The sequence below is a fragment of the Falco punctatus genome (genome assembly GCF_963210335.1).
Source record: "Falco punctatus genome assembly, chromosome: 5".
NCBI lineage: Eukaryota > Metazoa > Chordata > Aves > Falconiformes > Falconidae > Falco > Falco punctatus.
In genome coordinates, this window is record NC_137584.1 from 7,801,432 (window position 1) to 7,818,066 (window position 16,635).

At 40.7% G+C, this 16,635-nt stretch overlaps 1 protein-coding gene across 1 annotated transcript in view; it reads left to right on the plus strand.

Annotated features, from left to right (window-relative positions):
- Nucleotides 1-16,635, plus strand: part of ME1 (malic enzyme 1) — a 187,657-nt gene that overhangs the window by 161,457 nt on the left and 9,565 nt on the right. Inside the window, exons 10-12 of the mRNA XM_080389484.1 lie at nt 10,822-10,927; nt 13,348-13,490; nt 16,009-16,182. Coding sequence (XP_080245610.1) covers nt 10,822-10,927; nt 13,348-13,490; nt 16,009-16,182 — 423 coding nt within the window. The remainder of the gene's footprint in view (nt 1-10,821; nt 10,928-13,347; nt 13,491-16,008; nt 16,183-16,635) is intronic.

Below are 16,635 nucleotides of genomic sequence, written 5' to 3' on the forward strand. Positions count from 1 at the left end.
TACTTGAAGCAGGAAGACCTATATAGTCCTAGAAATATTCTGATCTGTTGCTTTAGCAGTATGAGAAATAACAGACTCTCTGAAGACTCAGCGATTACTTTGTCCAACTAAACCAATTTTTACATCATTTTTATTCAATGCTGTCCTTTGATCGTTAATTTTGCAATACATGATTATATATTTAAACATTGTTTCTTCTTCAATCTACTTTCTGTAGTATTTCAACCAGTGCAAACCAAAGAAAAATAACCCTGGAACTTCTGTTGACCTAACTGTAAACAGTTTCCACCTTTTCCTTCTTCCCCTGCCCCCCCCCCCCCCCCCCCCCTAAGCTGCCACGAAGTCACTTATCGGGCTTTTGTAGCAGATTTTTCCTTTGTGGCTATTTAGTTTTAGTTCAAGTGCAGCTGTGTTTTCATTTTCCTGTTAATTCTCTCCGCTGCTGCCCCCCGGGAACCATCTTTTTCATTAAACCAAGTCTGATGACCAACTTTTCTGCTATGTTGTGGTGAAAGAGCTGGTGATGAAGGCTGTTTGTTATGCTGTCTGTAGTTGTGTTCTCTACTTCCTTCTAGAGACCTTATAATGTTCATATTGGTTTGGGGTTATTGTTCTTGGTTTTTTGTTTTTAATTTGTTCAGTATGCTTTCACCTTTTGAAACTATTTTTTCTCCAAAAGTGTCTGAGGAAGGTTTGCAGATCATAATATCATTGGAATTTTGCCACTTCAGCTGTATGCCTTTTTGAAACAGATATCACTTCTTTTGAAATGCCTGTCTTAAGTCTCCCAGTGCAATCACATGGAAGTTTAATGTTTAATTAAAAGACACTTTTAAAGTTGCTTTTGCACTCTTGTGTACTTGAAGAATATGCATAAGCAGTTGGAACTCATCTTTAATTCTGAATTTCTGAATTCTGTCACATTGTCACATTCTCTCCGACTGCTGAATAGATATTTATCTATATGAACACAGGTGATGGGTAATGTCTCCCACATTCCTTTTCTTTCCCATGTTCTCAATGTTCCCATTTTTTTTTTCTATTAATCACACAAATATACATAAATGTGTGATGTGTGGTGAACACATTTTTTGTCTGCTTTGAAGCTGCCATAGTGTCATGCGTAGCTATATTAGTGGCAAAATCTTCACCCATGAACTTCAAAGACAGTAAATTATATTGTGTGGGAAGAGGTAGGAAATAATAAACAATATTGGGATATTCATGAGGTTCACCGTTGTCTGCGCGTTACAGTAATGTGCTGCAGCTGCTGCTGCTTCTTTCTTGGCAATACCAAGAACAGGGTAGGGTGATAGGCGAGATGCTTCTTGGAGCTGCCTAGGAATATGATGCAAATAATAAGACTTTTTTAATATTTAAAGGGACTCGGTAGAAATCCCCTGCCCTCTGCTAAGGATGGATGCTTCTCTGCTGAGGAGGGACAGGCTGATGGGAGTGTTCCTGGGCTGCCAAACAAGCTTCTCTTGTAGTGATTTGCAAGACAGCATTAGACTCCTGTGTGCCACATAACCTCTAGTGACAAGTGAAATTGCCTCACATAGGGATGAACGTCATCTTTAATTTTAAATATGTCAACGTGGAGCAATGTTGCTGTTTACAGTTTAGTAATCTGTGCTTTCTAGATCAGCACACTAATACTTGTGTCTAATCAAGTGATTTGTATTTTAAATGTCCATTAGATGTGTGATCTTGTCCCCTCTTCAGATCATCTGAATGAAGCCCAGACTGAATGGCAAGCGTGAGATTATCTATTGAGTTGAAGGCCTCAGAATATTGATCTTTCTAAGAGGAGGACTGAAATAGACCCCAAAGTTAAAAATTTCTGTGGTCCTAACTATTTAGAATAGAGATACTCAGGTAATCCTGTAGATAATACTTTATTTTATTTTATTTTATTTTATTTTATTTTATTTTTCACTTTCCCTCTTCTTTGCCCCATTTGAATACCCTTGGCAATCTTGTTTGGAAAAGATACTCACAACCAATTAACTAGGTGTGGATATGACCCTGATTAAAGTTCATGGTTTGGTCAAAGCTGGATACATACGTAGTTCAATCTTTGTTTAGAGAATGGTGAAAGAGAAAGGGGGACATTTGGGACTGATACCAGAATTTCAGTGCCATAAAGATGTGGTCACTCCCATTATGGTCACCAGAGTCATATAACATGTGAAAGAGCCTTTAGAGCTCACAATCAAGTACCTTAATATTGAACTAAATCCCTTCCAGAGTGTCTGATTGTAACTGAATTTTTTAATATATTTTAGCAATAACACTTTAAAAAAAAGTTTGGATATCATTCTAGATACTAATTTTATAATGGTTTTAGTGTTGACTTTTATATACCACTTAACCTTTTGTCTGACTCTTCTGCTAACTGTTACTTATTTCTGGCTTTCTTTTTATCAACAGTCAATTATTCTGACTCTTTACTTGATCAGTTCATTTCTGGCTGACTACAACTGGCTAGGACTTTTTAAGCCAAAAACCTGATTTACATCTTAGAAAAGATGCAGTGTTTTGGGTATCTCCAAGACGCCACAATCACTTAAAGCAGTTTCTGCCTTATTTTACTCATGCAATATCCCAATGAAGCAATCCTTGTTTATTTTCTCAGTTATTCTGATGTCTGGGGAAGTAATCCGCGCTGGTTTCATCTTGCATTTATCTTGTTCTATATGAAGAATAAGTTTTGCAGAAAGGAAACACATTAATTTGTCTTTGAACACTTGTGGCATTACTTATACTCCATCAGTAATGCATGTAAACAAATGAAGACAAGGCAAAAGGTGGGGTGTGCTCAAGGAATGCTCACACTATTTTCTCTGAAAGAGACCACCAAAAATTGGGGTGTTAAATTTGTTAGCATGTAACTGTTTCCTCTTTGACACCATGTGCATTAGATGTACTGATGATATGGTGATCTAATTTGGATGGTTTATGATTTCTCTTGCTCATGCTCTGTTACTGAAATGATTTGACTGTTTTGCTTCGTTTTGTTTCTCTTGGTCTGTAGGTTCCTGACTTGCTCTATTTTTCAGATCTTACCTTCTTGAACTAATTGTGTTTGTAAATTTTGTCCTACCTGTTAAACATGTGAGCTTATTTACATGGAAAGGGTATCTTATAAATTTTACATAACTTAAACAGCCCTAATCTTCTACCTGTGTTTTAAAGTCAACACCAGAATTACATTTCTTACCTAAATCATCTGTTTTACTGCCAACCATTAGGATATTATCTCCTCAAAATGATGTCTTTTTCATACAGTTGGCAACAAACTGTTTATTACTTCTGTGCCCAAGTTGCCTTATCTGGTTTTAATCCGCTCTCTTCACCTTTAGGTGTTAGGTGGTGGGACTGATCCCGAGGCACAGTCACGTTACAATTAAGGCCTTGGTGTGGGGATTTGGAAGGGCTTGTATGTCTCTGCTTTTCAGTTCCTAAACCAAAATGTACACAGGAGGTAGCAGCACAAGAGTGCCTGTCACCTGCAAGCCCTTGGGCTTAAGTAACACCCTGACCAGTAAATCCATGCCCATACCTCCACCTTTTTATTTATATTTCCCCCCCCACACACACACGTTTTGCAGATCTTCATAACCAAAACTCTCCTGGAGTTCTGGCTAGGGTGGGGGGCCTGGCCTGTCCCCTCCTAGCACGCTCTCTGTGCCTCTCCTGTCCCTTCCCTTTCACGCTTGTGTGGGACTCCCCGGGCAGGTCCCTCAGCTCCCAGCGCTGTCTGCCTAGTGCCTGCCTAGAGTCCTCCGGACGGCTCCTCAACAGCCTTTAGACCATGTATTTACTTGTGATGCAAGAGGTAAGAAGCCGTGTAGAGGTCATCTCCTTGTCAGGAGAGGTTTCACCACCTTCTCCCATGACTCTTAACCACATTCTTTTTTCCACCCTTCTTCCCTGATGCTTTAACAACTACTTTTTTGTCTGGTTTGCTCCTAACACTGCAATAGGGAGCTCACAGGCAAAACGCAAGCAGAACCAAATCATTCGCAGTTGGAAATACTCTGCTTGCTAATGGACTGCTTTGCTGTTTGGTCTACAGTTCTCATGTCATTTGTGGTTCTCATGTCTTCAGTATTTAAGAACCTGAGATGAATGTATTAATTTATCTCTCTACTGATCTCTGTTCTCTTGTTTAAATAAGCTGCAGTTGACACAGTTGAATGGAGGCAAGTGTTTATATAAATAGATTTGTGCCTCCCTGGTTGTGAGGCGGGATGAGTGCCAGCACTGCCTCTAATGTGGGACAGTGCAGTCATCAGGGTGCTCTGGCTTGTTCTCAGCTGCCTCCCAGCTGATGGGAAGGGCAAATCTTGGAGAGCTCTCGGCCCTGTCTCTCTCTCCTCACTGACATAAGACTGCTCTGCTCCTCAGCCCTGGTTCGTGGGCAGCCCCGGCAGGACCAGCTCAAACAGGCCATGGCATTTAGACTTCATGTTGGTGGTATTTGTAAGATTTGCCTGTTTTGTAATATCCCACATACATATATGCTGTGCAGCCTGGTCTCCTGTTTTTACAGCTGTTTTATATGAATTTTCTCAGGGTTTTACTGGTGGGTCAATTTTGTTTGTTATCTGAGCCTCCATTTGGTTCTATAACGTGATGATATGAGTAACTTTCTGTGGAAAGTCTGATGTACATTTGCTTAAAGCCTGATCCCAGTGTCGTCTTTGCTTCTTCTGCTGCTGATCAGCCTCTGAAACTAAAAGCTTAAGAACCCTCCCTAAAACTAAGAACTGCTTTCAGTTCAAATCCAAAATACAAGCAGTTTTTCATAAAACTATAAACTACTGAGCCCTGTTTACTTCCTTTTTCTCCTTGAATTAAAAGGTTCTGGTGTCCAAGTGACTCTGTTTTTCTGTTTCTAGTAATAATATATAATACAAATGACTCCCATCCATTAGGGTGTATAGACATTTTAGGATAGCCTGATCTTTCATACATAATGTCACCATCAGAGAATGCTACTATTGTTACTTTATCTCTGTACTTCATCTGCTGACTTAACACAGTCTGCATTGTTACTCATTTGCTAATAAAGAATTTAGCTCATATTACTTTCCATCTGAGATACCATGGTGACTTCTAATATAGCAATGTATCTGTTTTCAGGTTGCTTTGTTCTCTTTTGTTCAAATCCAAAATATCCCATAGGTTTCTTGGTACAAAATGATACTGTGACAGAGGCAATACTTCTCCCCTCCAAAGTGATTTCTGACATTTTCACTGAGTCTTTGGACTTAAGGTTTAATACTTTTTTTGAATGTTTTTAATATTCTTCACCTTCAGCTTTCTAGTGAAGGGGTATTACATAGTTTATTCAGGCAGCCTGAGTACCTGTTAAAGATGCCATGGTTGTCTTCCTGGAAGTTTAGTATGCGGGGGGGGAGGGAGAGGTGGTGGTGGTGGTGTGGTTTTTTGGGGTTTTTGTTTGTTTGTTTGTTTGTTTTTTAATTCAGCATACTTACTGTAATACCCCTAGGAAATTACTTATTCTATAAAAGATAAGGAAATACTATACGAATAGATAGGATTGCAAAAACATATAACGAAATGTTGGTGCTTTTTTTTATTTGTTTCTTGTGGTGCTGAATACATTTGGGAAGTTAAACCAAGAAGGATATACGGCCTCTTTTTCTAACTTTACCTTTCTCCTTCTATCTAGTTTATATATTCCCCTCTGAACAGCTGCATAGGTACCACGTCAACTCTTAGTTAATCGGTGGATTTCAGTATGAAAGACTTTCTTTTTGGATTTGGGGAGTGTCGTTTTATGTAGGAGAGGTGCTTGTTATATATCATAGAAAACATATTACAACTTAAGACAGCTGCTGTCTGGCCTAGTTGAGTCTTCATACTGCTGTTTGAACAATGGTGCAATAACCTCCTTTAGTAGGAAACCCTGGAAAAATTCCTCCCCCTGCATGGCAAGCATTGACATCCTTCACTGAAACAGTGAGTCTGTATTGAGGCTTGGGGTACTGAAAGGGGCATGTCTTTAGATTGCCGACTTTTCTGAGCCCTTTTCATGAACAAATGAATTTTTAATAATGTTGAAAGAGCGAGACAGTGGACTTAGAAGACAAATATGAATATTATTGAAGATGATGTTTCTGCTTAAAAGACTCAGAGCTTCATACACAGAACCCCAGAGCTTATTCAAATTCTTTCTTAGTATGTAGTATTTAAAATTTTTCCTTTTCCTAGTAGAAGAAGGGAAACATCAGTGAGCTGTATGCTGTTAGTATTTTAGGATTATGGAGGTGCAAGCAGACCAGACCAGTGTCTGATTTATGCTGCTTTGTGTTGATCCTCTACAGCTCATTTCCTAGCAGCAGATAAAGTACAAAAGCTAGCTAAGGCAGGGCTGGAAATGAAACATCAGAAGATGGGCTCTGCACTTTTGGAAGATCTTTTAGTCAGAGCAGCTCTGCACTGACAGGTCCATCCGCTTTGCATCTTTCCAGTGTCAGGAGGGAGATAAGACAGAAAACCACACAAACGCAGAATTGAGATTTTACACTTTGGCTCATCCTCTTCTCTCTGCTGACTGACAAAGCCTCCACGATTTCTTCTTCCGCCTATAGGCATTCAGGGGCGGATGTCTGGAAGCTTGTACTAAACGGACTGGCAACCCCTTAGTCTGAGGTTAAGCATGCACGAAACTGAATTGTTTCTTCCTTCTTCCAAGTCATTGCTTGTCCTGTTGGCAGGGCATGGAGGAAAGCCAGCCATGCTCTTGCTGCTGCTCCTCTACTTTGTGGAGAGCAGAACTTAAGAATTTGCCAATTTGGGGACAAAAAATACTATCTAAAGCACTGTACTGTAAATAATTGGAGTTTTGTAATCAAATCAACTGGCTGGCCTTGAAATCTCTGACACAGTTCTTAGGGAGGTCTTGTGTTATCTCCTTTAATATCACTGAATTAACAATTAAAATACATTTCTGACAGTATATTTAAAAATATATATTAAAAAAACCCTAACCATGTAATTTATTTTATAAGCAATAATCCCTATGTAGATAGCTGTTGTTATTTTTGCTAAACCACAGAATTTAGTATTTCATTCTTAGTTAATATACTAGAAAAATATTTACTTGGAGATGTGATTCATTCTGACTAATGGGATCAAGCTAATTCAGACCAAAGCTGAAAAAAGAAATAAATGTAAAATGGTTTGGGATTTGCATTTGGGTTGGTTTTTTGGTGGGTTTTTTTTGTTGTTGTTTTTGGTTTTTGGAATGGTAGAATGCCCTGTGTAAAATTAAGGGCAGATAGAAATTAAGATAGGACAGAAGGGAATCTGGCCTAAGCTGACCCATCTGGCTAGCACTAGCCAGTTGCCTGGAAAGGGTTGCAGTTTACGGTTTGAGTACACCTTTGCAGCTAATTAAATGAGAGATGATCGTCAATGTCAGTAGGAAATGGGGCTTTGAATCCTTGGTGTTGCATCAATAAGTGTTTTAATGGCTCCGCCATGATCTTACTTTTTAAAATATTAAAATACCTCCTCAAAAGCAAATGAAGTGTAGAACTGCATAAAGAAATAACTGTTTCATGCAGGACTTTGGTTATGTGTTTTGATTAAAAATGGAAACGAAAGAATATCAACATTTTTATTCACTAAGATATCAGCCTGGGCTCTTAGCTGTCATGCACTGTGGAAAAAAATCGGAGGTCACCTGTCTGGAGAAATCTGCCCAGATCTGCAGATCCTGGAGGCACTTAGAGCTACCAGTGTGCTGCAACCTGAAGAATGACCTGGTCATAGCTCTTAGAGGTGATTTTTTTTTCTTGGTAGCCCAGGGCAGTCTCCTGGAGGCTGGATGTTAGGGCTAGATCAAAAACTGGCTTCCTCAATAGCAGCCTGATAAGCTTTTAAGGAACCAGCTGCAGCAGCAACGTGGGATCGGATGGTGGCCCATGGCACCCATTCCTGGCTCCCCAGGGAACCTGCCTCCAAGTTGGGCTCCATCGAGCGTCTCGATTTCATTTAGTCATTTAGAATGAAAAGTTACTGTTATTATAATATTTAGAGTTACTCCTAGCAAAAAGCTTTTGGCCTGGAAGCCATAAATGCTTTTGTTTTTTCTTTGATGACTAAAAAGAAAACTTCATATTTTCCCCCTGAAAATACTAAGGAAAATTCCTTCTTTAAAATGAGATGTATCGAAACCGTGCGTGTAGGCTGTGGGGACATCTGCTGGGGTGCTGGGAGATGGCCGACTTCAAAATCTGTATCGACAGTGGAATGATTCAAGCGTGAATATGCCAAAAATTGTTACTATTGCGACATTCTCTTGAGGCTGAGGATATCACGTTTTACCCGCAGAGGCAACCAGGTACCCGTATCACAGCATTTCCATGCTAATCGCTCTAGGAGAACACTTAAGGCCCGTATAAGCACATCCAGACATAACACTCTTAATTTAAAAACTCTGTATTTTGGTCATGTAAGAAAATCTGTAGAAGAGGAGAAATCTCTGGAAATCCCTTGTAATCATGGGTGAGCCAAGAGAAGCTGGTGCCCAGTGAGGCAGAGCAGCTCAGTCAGCCCCGACCACAAAACAGCCTTCTGCGGCTTCCTCCGGGACCCTCGGGTGGAAACGCTCCTCTTGCAGCTGGAGAGGAAAAATGGCCCGTCTGCCTGCCAGCTCTTGTGGTGGTTCTCTTGAGGACCAGCAGAGGAGCTTCGGTGGTGGGACTGGCATAGCCAGCAAGCTGCCCACGAGCCAGCTGTGTGTCCCGGTGGCCAAGAAGGCCCATGGGACACTGTGGGGGATTAGGAGCAGCGTGGCCAGCAGGTCGAGGGAGGTTTTGAGGGAGGTTATCGTCCCCCTCTGCTCTGCCCTGGTGAGGCCACACCTGGGGTGCTGTGTCCAGTCCTGGGCTCCCCAGTTCAAGGGAGACAGGGAACTGCTGGAGAGGGCCCAGCGGGGGGCTATGAAGATGGTGAGGGGACTGGAGCATCCCCCTTGTGAGGAAAGGCTGAGAGAGCCGGGGCTGTGTAGCCTGGAGAGGAGAAGACTGGGAGGGGATCTGGTCAATGTCTACAGATACCTTAAGGGGGAGTGTCAAGGGGACATGGCCAGGCTCCTTGCAGTGGTGCCCAGTGACAGGACAAGGGGCAACAGGCACAAACTGCAACACAAGAGGTTCCACCTGAAAATGAGGAAGAACTTCATTTTGATGGTGGCAGAGCACTGGAACAGGCTGCCCAGAGAGGCTGTGGGGTCTCCTTCTCTGGAGACATTCAAAACCTGCCTGGAGGTGACTGTGCGACCTGCTGTAGGTGAAGCTGCTTTAGCAGGGGGCTGGATGAGATGATCTCCAAAGGTCCCTTCCCACCCTGACCATGCTGTGATTCTGTGATAGCCACATATTGCCATATCACAGAATTGTGGTCTGAAATGTAGCATCAGATTTCTCATTTTTGTTAAAATTAAGGAAAAATGCAAATTCCAGCTTGAACGCAATAGTATGCACAGACTTGAGCCAAAATTGTCAAGTTCGTAGACTTTGGTGGAATTGTGGAATGAGTTCTGTTCCAGTACTTCAGTATAGTCTCAATTAGCTTGCTAAAATTAAGGAAACTTTCATCTTACCAGCTGGAAAAGATGTGGCTGGGGAGATGGTAAGTATTCGCTCTGGCTATTTGGTCAAAATTACATTTAGCAGTCTATTTTCCTCATGTAGATGCCTATATATGTATATCTGTATAATCTGCTTCTTGCTGTCTGAAATTGTAAATGTTTGAGGGGCTGGCACCACCTTCTAGATCTGTGTTTGAAAAGTGCCTTTGTAGTGATGTTTTTGGCCGGCAAGAGAATAAAATGAGGGGTGGAGGTGCATGCATTTTAAACTCTTTTGCTGAAATTCTCAGATGCCTGTGTACAGGCGGAGGTCCACATATTTAGACAACTAATATAATTTTCACAGCTTCTGGCCACTCCTTGCCCTGCACTCCGTGTTACTTGCACTGAGCTCAAATCCTGTTTGCAGCCCGGTCGATGTCAATGATACTCTGTAGCTGGTTTCCCTGCATCTATCGTATTCCATTTGGAAACCTTGTTGGGCATTGATGGGTGGAAATTGCTGGTGTAGATCAAGACGAAAGTTGTTTTACAGCTGAGTCAATTTTGTTAATGCAAAAAGGGTGCACCTGGTTAGAATTATTTTTATTCCGCCCTTAAGAATGAATGACTTCAATATGAAAAATATGGAACAAAACATAGGCTTCCCTATAGTCTATATTCCCCCCCCCCCCCCCCCCCCCCCCCTATAGTCTCTATACTTTTAGACAAGAGCAAAGCTGGAAAAGCTAGGAGAAACTATTTTTATTTTGCTAAGTTACAAATCCCCTCCCTGCCCTGGCACATCTGTACTGTTTGCTATATAAATATACTTATACTTTGTCATTATTAACTTCAAGCGTTTGACCAAATATTAACAGGTAAAACAGCTTTAAGAATGCTTCAAAGAAGAAATTAATGATGCATTCATATAATTGTTAATATAGTGTTTTCTACAGCGGTTACAAATTTAAAGTAAAAATATTGAATTTAATTTACCTACTGCTTAGAGAAATGAATTAATCCTAAATTTTATTAAGCATGTTAGCTGTATGCAGTGTAACTTTGTCTAATGTGGTATTTGGTGCTAAGACACAGAAGTAGAAATGAAAATAGGACATGTTGAACCAGATACTTTGTAAACTGATTATCCCAGGATATTAGGTTCCATTAGTAATAAGTATTTTTTCCTTTTTTTCCTTACTCAGGGGCGTGCCTCATTAACATCTGAGAAACAACGTTTTGCCCATGAACATGGTGAAATGAAAAATCTAGAAGATATTGTTAAAGATATAAAACCATCTGTGCTAATAGGTAATTTCTTTTACTTTAAAGCAATGACCTTATTCTTTGTTGGAAAAAAACGGGGATGTGGCTCTGTCTGAAGACAAGATCAGGTTCCTCTGAAGAGAGTTTACCTTTGTGTGTTTTTAGAAAACACTAGGTGCATAATGGACCCTATTAAGCAACTGAACAAATAGTAACTATGCAAGCATGTAAGACTGCTTTCACTCCGAGCCATCCTTTTTACAGGGGGAATAATCTGAGTTAGTTAAACATCTGATGGAGAACCTTATCGCCTTCCTAAATTACTTCTGATTTAATGTGGATGGTGTAATACGAATAACCTCAGACAAACTGAGAAAATGGAGCTGAGCATATATAAAGCATGCAAATATGAGCATGCTGTATCTGAATCTTCTTTTCCCTCATATTTAGGTCCTTAGCCAACAGTCCTTTGTGCAGACCAAAACACAGATTTTACAAACACTTTTTCTTTTGTAAAAGCTGTGGGATTATGATCTCAGTAAACGATTGCTCAAGTCTTTGCAGTTTGGTTATTATATTTCAGTGACAGTTTCAGGAGTGAACTGCAAGTACTCTTGAATCATTTTTTTTTAATATTTAAGACTTGAAAATTAATCTATCTAGCTAGTAAAATCATTCTTCAAATGCTGGAAAATCTGAAATGCCACAGTGAAAATTATCCTGGGTTTTTTTTAAGTAAAAAATTATTTTAAGAGCTACCTTTTCATCTTGGTCCTTCTTCAATAAAATCTGCTTTTGACAATGATCATGAATGAGGTAAATGAAGCTTCTCTTTTTCTATGCTACATAACGATATGATTGCAAGACAGAGACCATGTAGTCTAGAGAATTTACTTAGTAGAATACAAGGCTGAAAAAGCTAGTGGAACAGAAGAATGGATTGAATGAGCTGAGATATGTGTCTACATAAAGGTGTGTGGATGCTTACAGATAATTTGCTGTCATTAAATATGTATGTTTATTGTGTGTCATTTTTATATATAAACTTACGTGGCACTTTCCCTCAAGGTCACTTTCTCGTTTCCGTACTGCATAATGAAGGCTTTTCCAACAGAAACAGCAATGAAAATTAATACTGGGTTTTTTTGGTTTGGGTGTCTAGTCATTCAGTATCTTCCTCTGCACAGCAGGAGTCATAGGAAAATATGTTGATAGTCCTCCCAGTGTTTTACTTGACTGTCTTAACAAATCCTCTTGTATATTCCGTTGCCTGTGATGGCTCAAGGGAAAGTTATTTTAGATTGACCCAATATAAGAAATTGTAATTTTAAAAAGAATAACAAAAAAGAGATAGTCAGTGAGATTGTTCGGAGTGTTTTATTTTAACTTTATATCTGAAGATAGCTGTCGTTCTTACTATTGGCTGTACAGAAGCAGTTTTAGAAGACGTTAAACATTTGGCAACTGCAGAATTAACCAGAAACTAAGGTGTATAACCCTGCTTTTGAAACTGGGATGCAGTGTGGAAAGCGGAGTGGGGTGCCAGGCACTGGGGAGGAGGCTGCCTTCTCTGCAAGCCAGGTGAGAGGGGCCTCCCTGAAAATAAAGATCCTTAGTTTTACTGCAAGGTCTGTTTACCTGTTTTCCACTGAAGACATGGAGAGCAAGAAACTGATCCTTGGCTTGCTAGCTCTTGTAGGTTGGGCAGAAAGACAGGTGTACTTGGCATCTCAAAAACATCACACACACCCCTTTTTGGTTGTGAAACATCTGAGGTCCAAGATGTGATACTGGCTACATGTCTGCCATGCAGCGGAATCCAACCTAAGTTAGACACTTTCATATGGCAAGACGGGCATTTAGTCCCTGTGAAAAGCATGTGTAAGTGTGGACAGTATGGAGAACAGAAAAGCATCCCTGGTGGGATGGAAAGGGATGTATTAAAAAAAAAAAAAAATTGTTGCTGTCAGGGAAGCCTTAGACTCAAAATTGGGATTATTCATCAGCTGAGGCTGGAGATGAAAAAAATGATGACCTATGGAAGGCAGAAACTTTACTCATTACGCCAGAAAAAAACCCCAACAAATCTGACGCACTGGATTTGGGAGAAACTGTCAAGTCTGTTGCATGAGCCATCAGGAGCCAGAGTTGCACCTACCTATCTATTCCTTGTTGGGCTTACCTGCAGGTTGGGTGATACATTTCTATTTTATTTAAAGGGTCTGAGAAAAGTGAATTGAGAAATTCACCAAACTATACAGTGGTGAATGGGTTCTGTCTTATGTTAGGGATAATACTGAAGTTTCACTGTTGCAAAATCTTTTGTACAAAACTTAAAAGATTGAACTCCATTTTAAAGAGGGAGGTATGCAGTAAAAAGAGCTCTGTTCTTTTAAAGATGACGTGCATGTCTTACCTTGAACTGATTTCATTTGTCTGCTTGTTATGTGTGTGTTTTTCTTTAGGAGTTGCTGCAATTGGTGGTGCTTTTACGAAACAAATTCTTCAGGATATGGCTGCTTTAAACAAACATCCTATTATTTTTGCTCTCAGCAATCCCACCAGCAAAGCAGAATGCACTGCTGAGCAGTGTTACAAATATACAGAGGTAAACAAAGCTTAACATCCCTTCAGTATATGTAGTGAAAAGTAAATCTGAAATAAAATTTAAAATGAGAGAAGGACAGAGGGTGGAGTAGCAAGTACTAATCATGTCTCTGTGTGTAGATAAAATGAGTTAAGTAACAGGTTTTTCAGATTTTATCAAGACAATTTCACTGAAGTCAATACATGCTTGCACCCTCATAAAAACATTGCACAGCTTTTATTGGTGTCAGGCAAGACTTAAAATGTTTATTATAACCGAAGCATCAGTAACTGTCAATCATTAAAGCCTTATGCCTGTTTTTGAACTGTACCACTTTGTGTAATATAGACACACGGTGGCATGCTTTCATTTGATATTTTTAAAATACTCTTTAGGATAAAAAAATACTTCAATTCACAAAATAGAAACTTTAAAAATAATTCTTTATTAAGAACTGGGATAACTCACCTTACAAAGATGTCTATTATGGAAACATAGGGAAAATTAAGACAACTGCGCTTGCTTATTTGTTACTGTATTATAGAAGTTCTAATGAACACATTGCTCTGTAATTCAGTCTAGAATTTGAAATGGATGAGTACTTGACTGTGTGTGTTTCATAGCGGATTGTGTTTGGATTTCTTGTCAAATCGAGGGCAGTTTGAGTGACAGTTTCACAGCGTTTGAAAGACAAATTTAGCATGCCCATTCCCCGGTGCACAATTACAGCGCAATGCAAGAGCCAGGGAAGCCGCCTACGTAAAGGGTTGGTTATAGCGAGTAATGACATCTGGTAGGCAGAGCAAAAGACGCACTGAAGTTATTTGATCTGTCACCAAAACATATAATAATCCCTCCATGATAATACTGCATGACACCAAACCAAACACAATATTCTTCTGAAGAGCCGAATAGCAACAGTGGCATATTTTAAAATGCACGTTTCCAGTTCTCTAAAATAGGCATAGATACTTCTGATACAAAATGTCTCTGAAGTATTTCAGAGTGACATTTATCACTTCAGCTTGCTAGCATAAATAAAAGCTGCTTTTCTTCCTCATCTACATTCACTGCTTAAATCTGAGGGTGCTCCCTCCCCAGCAAGGCAAGAGCCAGGGGCCTCTGGGCTGCGGACATGGAGCCTGTGCAGTGTCACTCGCCTCCCGAGTCCAAAACCTCATTGCCTGCTGTAGAAATTACTTCTCTCTCCCCATGGGTCAGGAATAACCAGGGGAGAACAAGTAGCGCTGAGAGTGAGTCGCCTCTGAGGTGTCTCTTCTGCCACCCTGGAACAGCACTCGATGGTGCTGGCATCTGCTGCCATCAGGGGAACACTGAGACTCCGTCGGACTTGCAGCTCCCTGACAGCCCATCTTTTGGTACTCCGATGATATGTCAACTCTGAACACGCATGCTACTGAATGATACCAGCCTAATATTCCTCTTAGCCTCTACCAACATGAGCCCAGTTGGCACTTCTGGGCCACCCCTCAGGCCCCCGTCCCTCCCTGCAGCTGCCTGATGTGTGCTGTGTGCCAGCGTGGAGCTGCACCTCTGTTTGGGTCCTGGGAAGAGGTATAGAGGTCCCCCACGAGCTACAGTATCAACCGAGTAAGAGCCAGTTCTCTCATCCTCAGGACAAGTGTTACGGTGTCACTTGTATCCAATACAGCTAAATTCTCAAAGTCCCCAAAACAGGCTGGCTCTTCCATCCCGCCTCCTGGCACTGCTCGGGGCACGGTGCCGGGGCCCTGTCAGCCACAGTGCTACACGGCACTCCCCAGAGATCTGCTGGGAAACGGTCTTACGGTTTATCAGTACCGGACGGTCACATGCCAATGTGCCCTCACCCTGCTCAGGATATTACGAAGAGGGGAACCACAAGGTCCTGGCAGAGGAGGTCCCATCACCAACTTGTGCTGTAGGTTGCACCATGGGATGACATTTCTGGGAGATGCAAGCTCTGCCCCATTCTGTTGAGCTGTGGGGTGGGCGCAAGGGCCTGAGTTGAAGAGATTGGGAGGAGCAGAGAGCTCTGCCTGCCCACAGCTCCTCGGAAACTGCCCCATCCAAAAATGCAACATTTAGTGGCCTTAGTGTTATTTTTGTGGGTGATCTGTTGATGGGGAAATAATACAGTAGCATCACCCATTTTTACCATGCCAGTGTCGTCCACTTGGGGTTTTACAGCTCCAGCTGTATACCTTTTTCCCACGTACCCTTCTTCTGGCATGGACCCACAAAGTGAATAATAAGAGCTGGCTTTCAGTTTCTCCTCTTCTAAATTGTATGGATGGCTCCTACCTGAACAAGGCAGCCATTATGGTCTGACATCAGATAGCCACGGAGAATCGCCCTCTAGGATCAGCATCCTGATGTTCTTGAAACATAGTCAAATAGCCCTAACACCCTCTCATAAGACACCTAAAGAGCTGCAACCCAGCTTCCACAGTGGTAGATATTTAAAAGGACGTGTGAAATAGTTCAACAGCATCCTCTCAACTAACGTGCTTTCTTTGGCTTTCTCGTTACAATTTAGGGACGTGGCATTTTTGCCAGTGGAAGTCCTTTTGATCCTGTCACTCTTCCAAGCGGACAAACTCTCTATCCTGGACAGGGTAACAATTCCTATGTGTTCCCAGGAGTTGCCCTAGGCGTTATTTCATGTGGACTGAAACATATTGGCGAGGATGTGTTCCTCACGACCGCTGAGGTACTGTATTAAAAATCATTTAATTCCTTAATTTAGTAACTTAGTAATAATGAACAATTAAACTGAAATAGCTAAACTTTATCTTTAAAATTGGAAAAATAGTGCTTTCAGTGTAAGGTCTTTATTTGCTAGGTATGTTGTTTTTTATGAATTCTAATTTATATTCTAATTTATAATGTAGTTCTAATTTATATTCTAATTTATAATGTAGTTCTAATTTATATTCTAATTTATAATGTAGTTCTAATTTATAATTATAAAAATTATAAATTAACAAGTTATTTTTAGATAGTTAATACTTGGTCCAAGGGTCATCTGACAAACTTCACTTGTCAAGCGAGAAGGACTTCAGTACTTTGTTACCACAGGTCAATACGTGTATGTACAGTTTGCATACATGTGCACATAGGTTTGATTTTAGATTGAAAGGAATTCTATTTCGAAGGTGGTAGC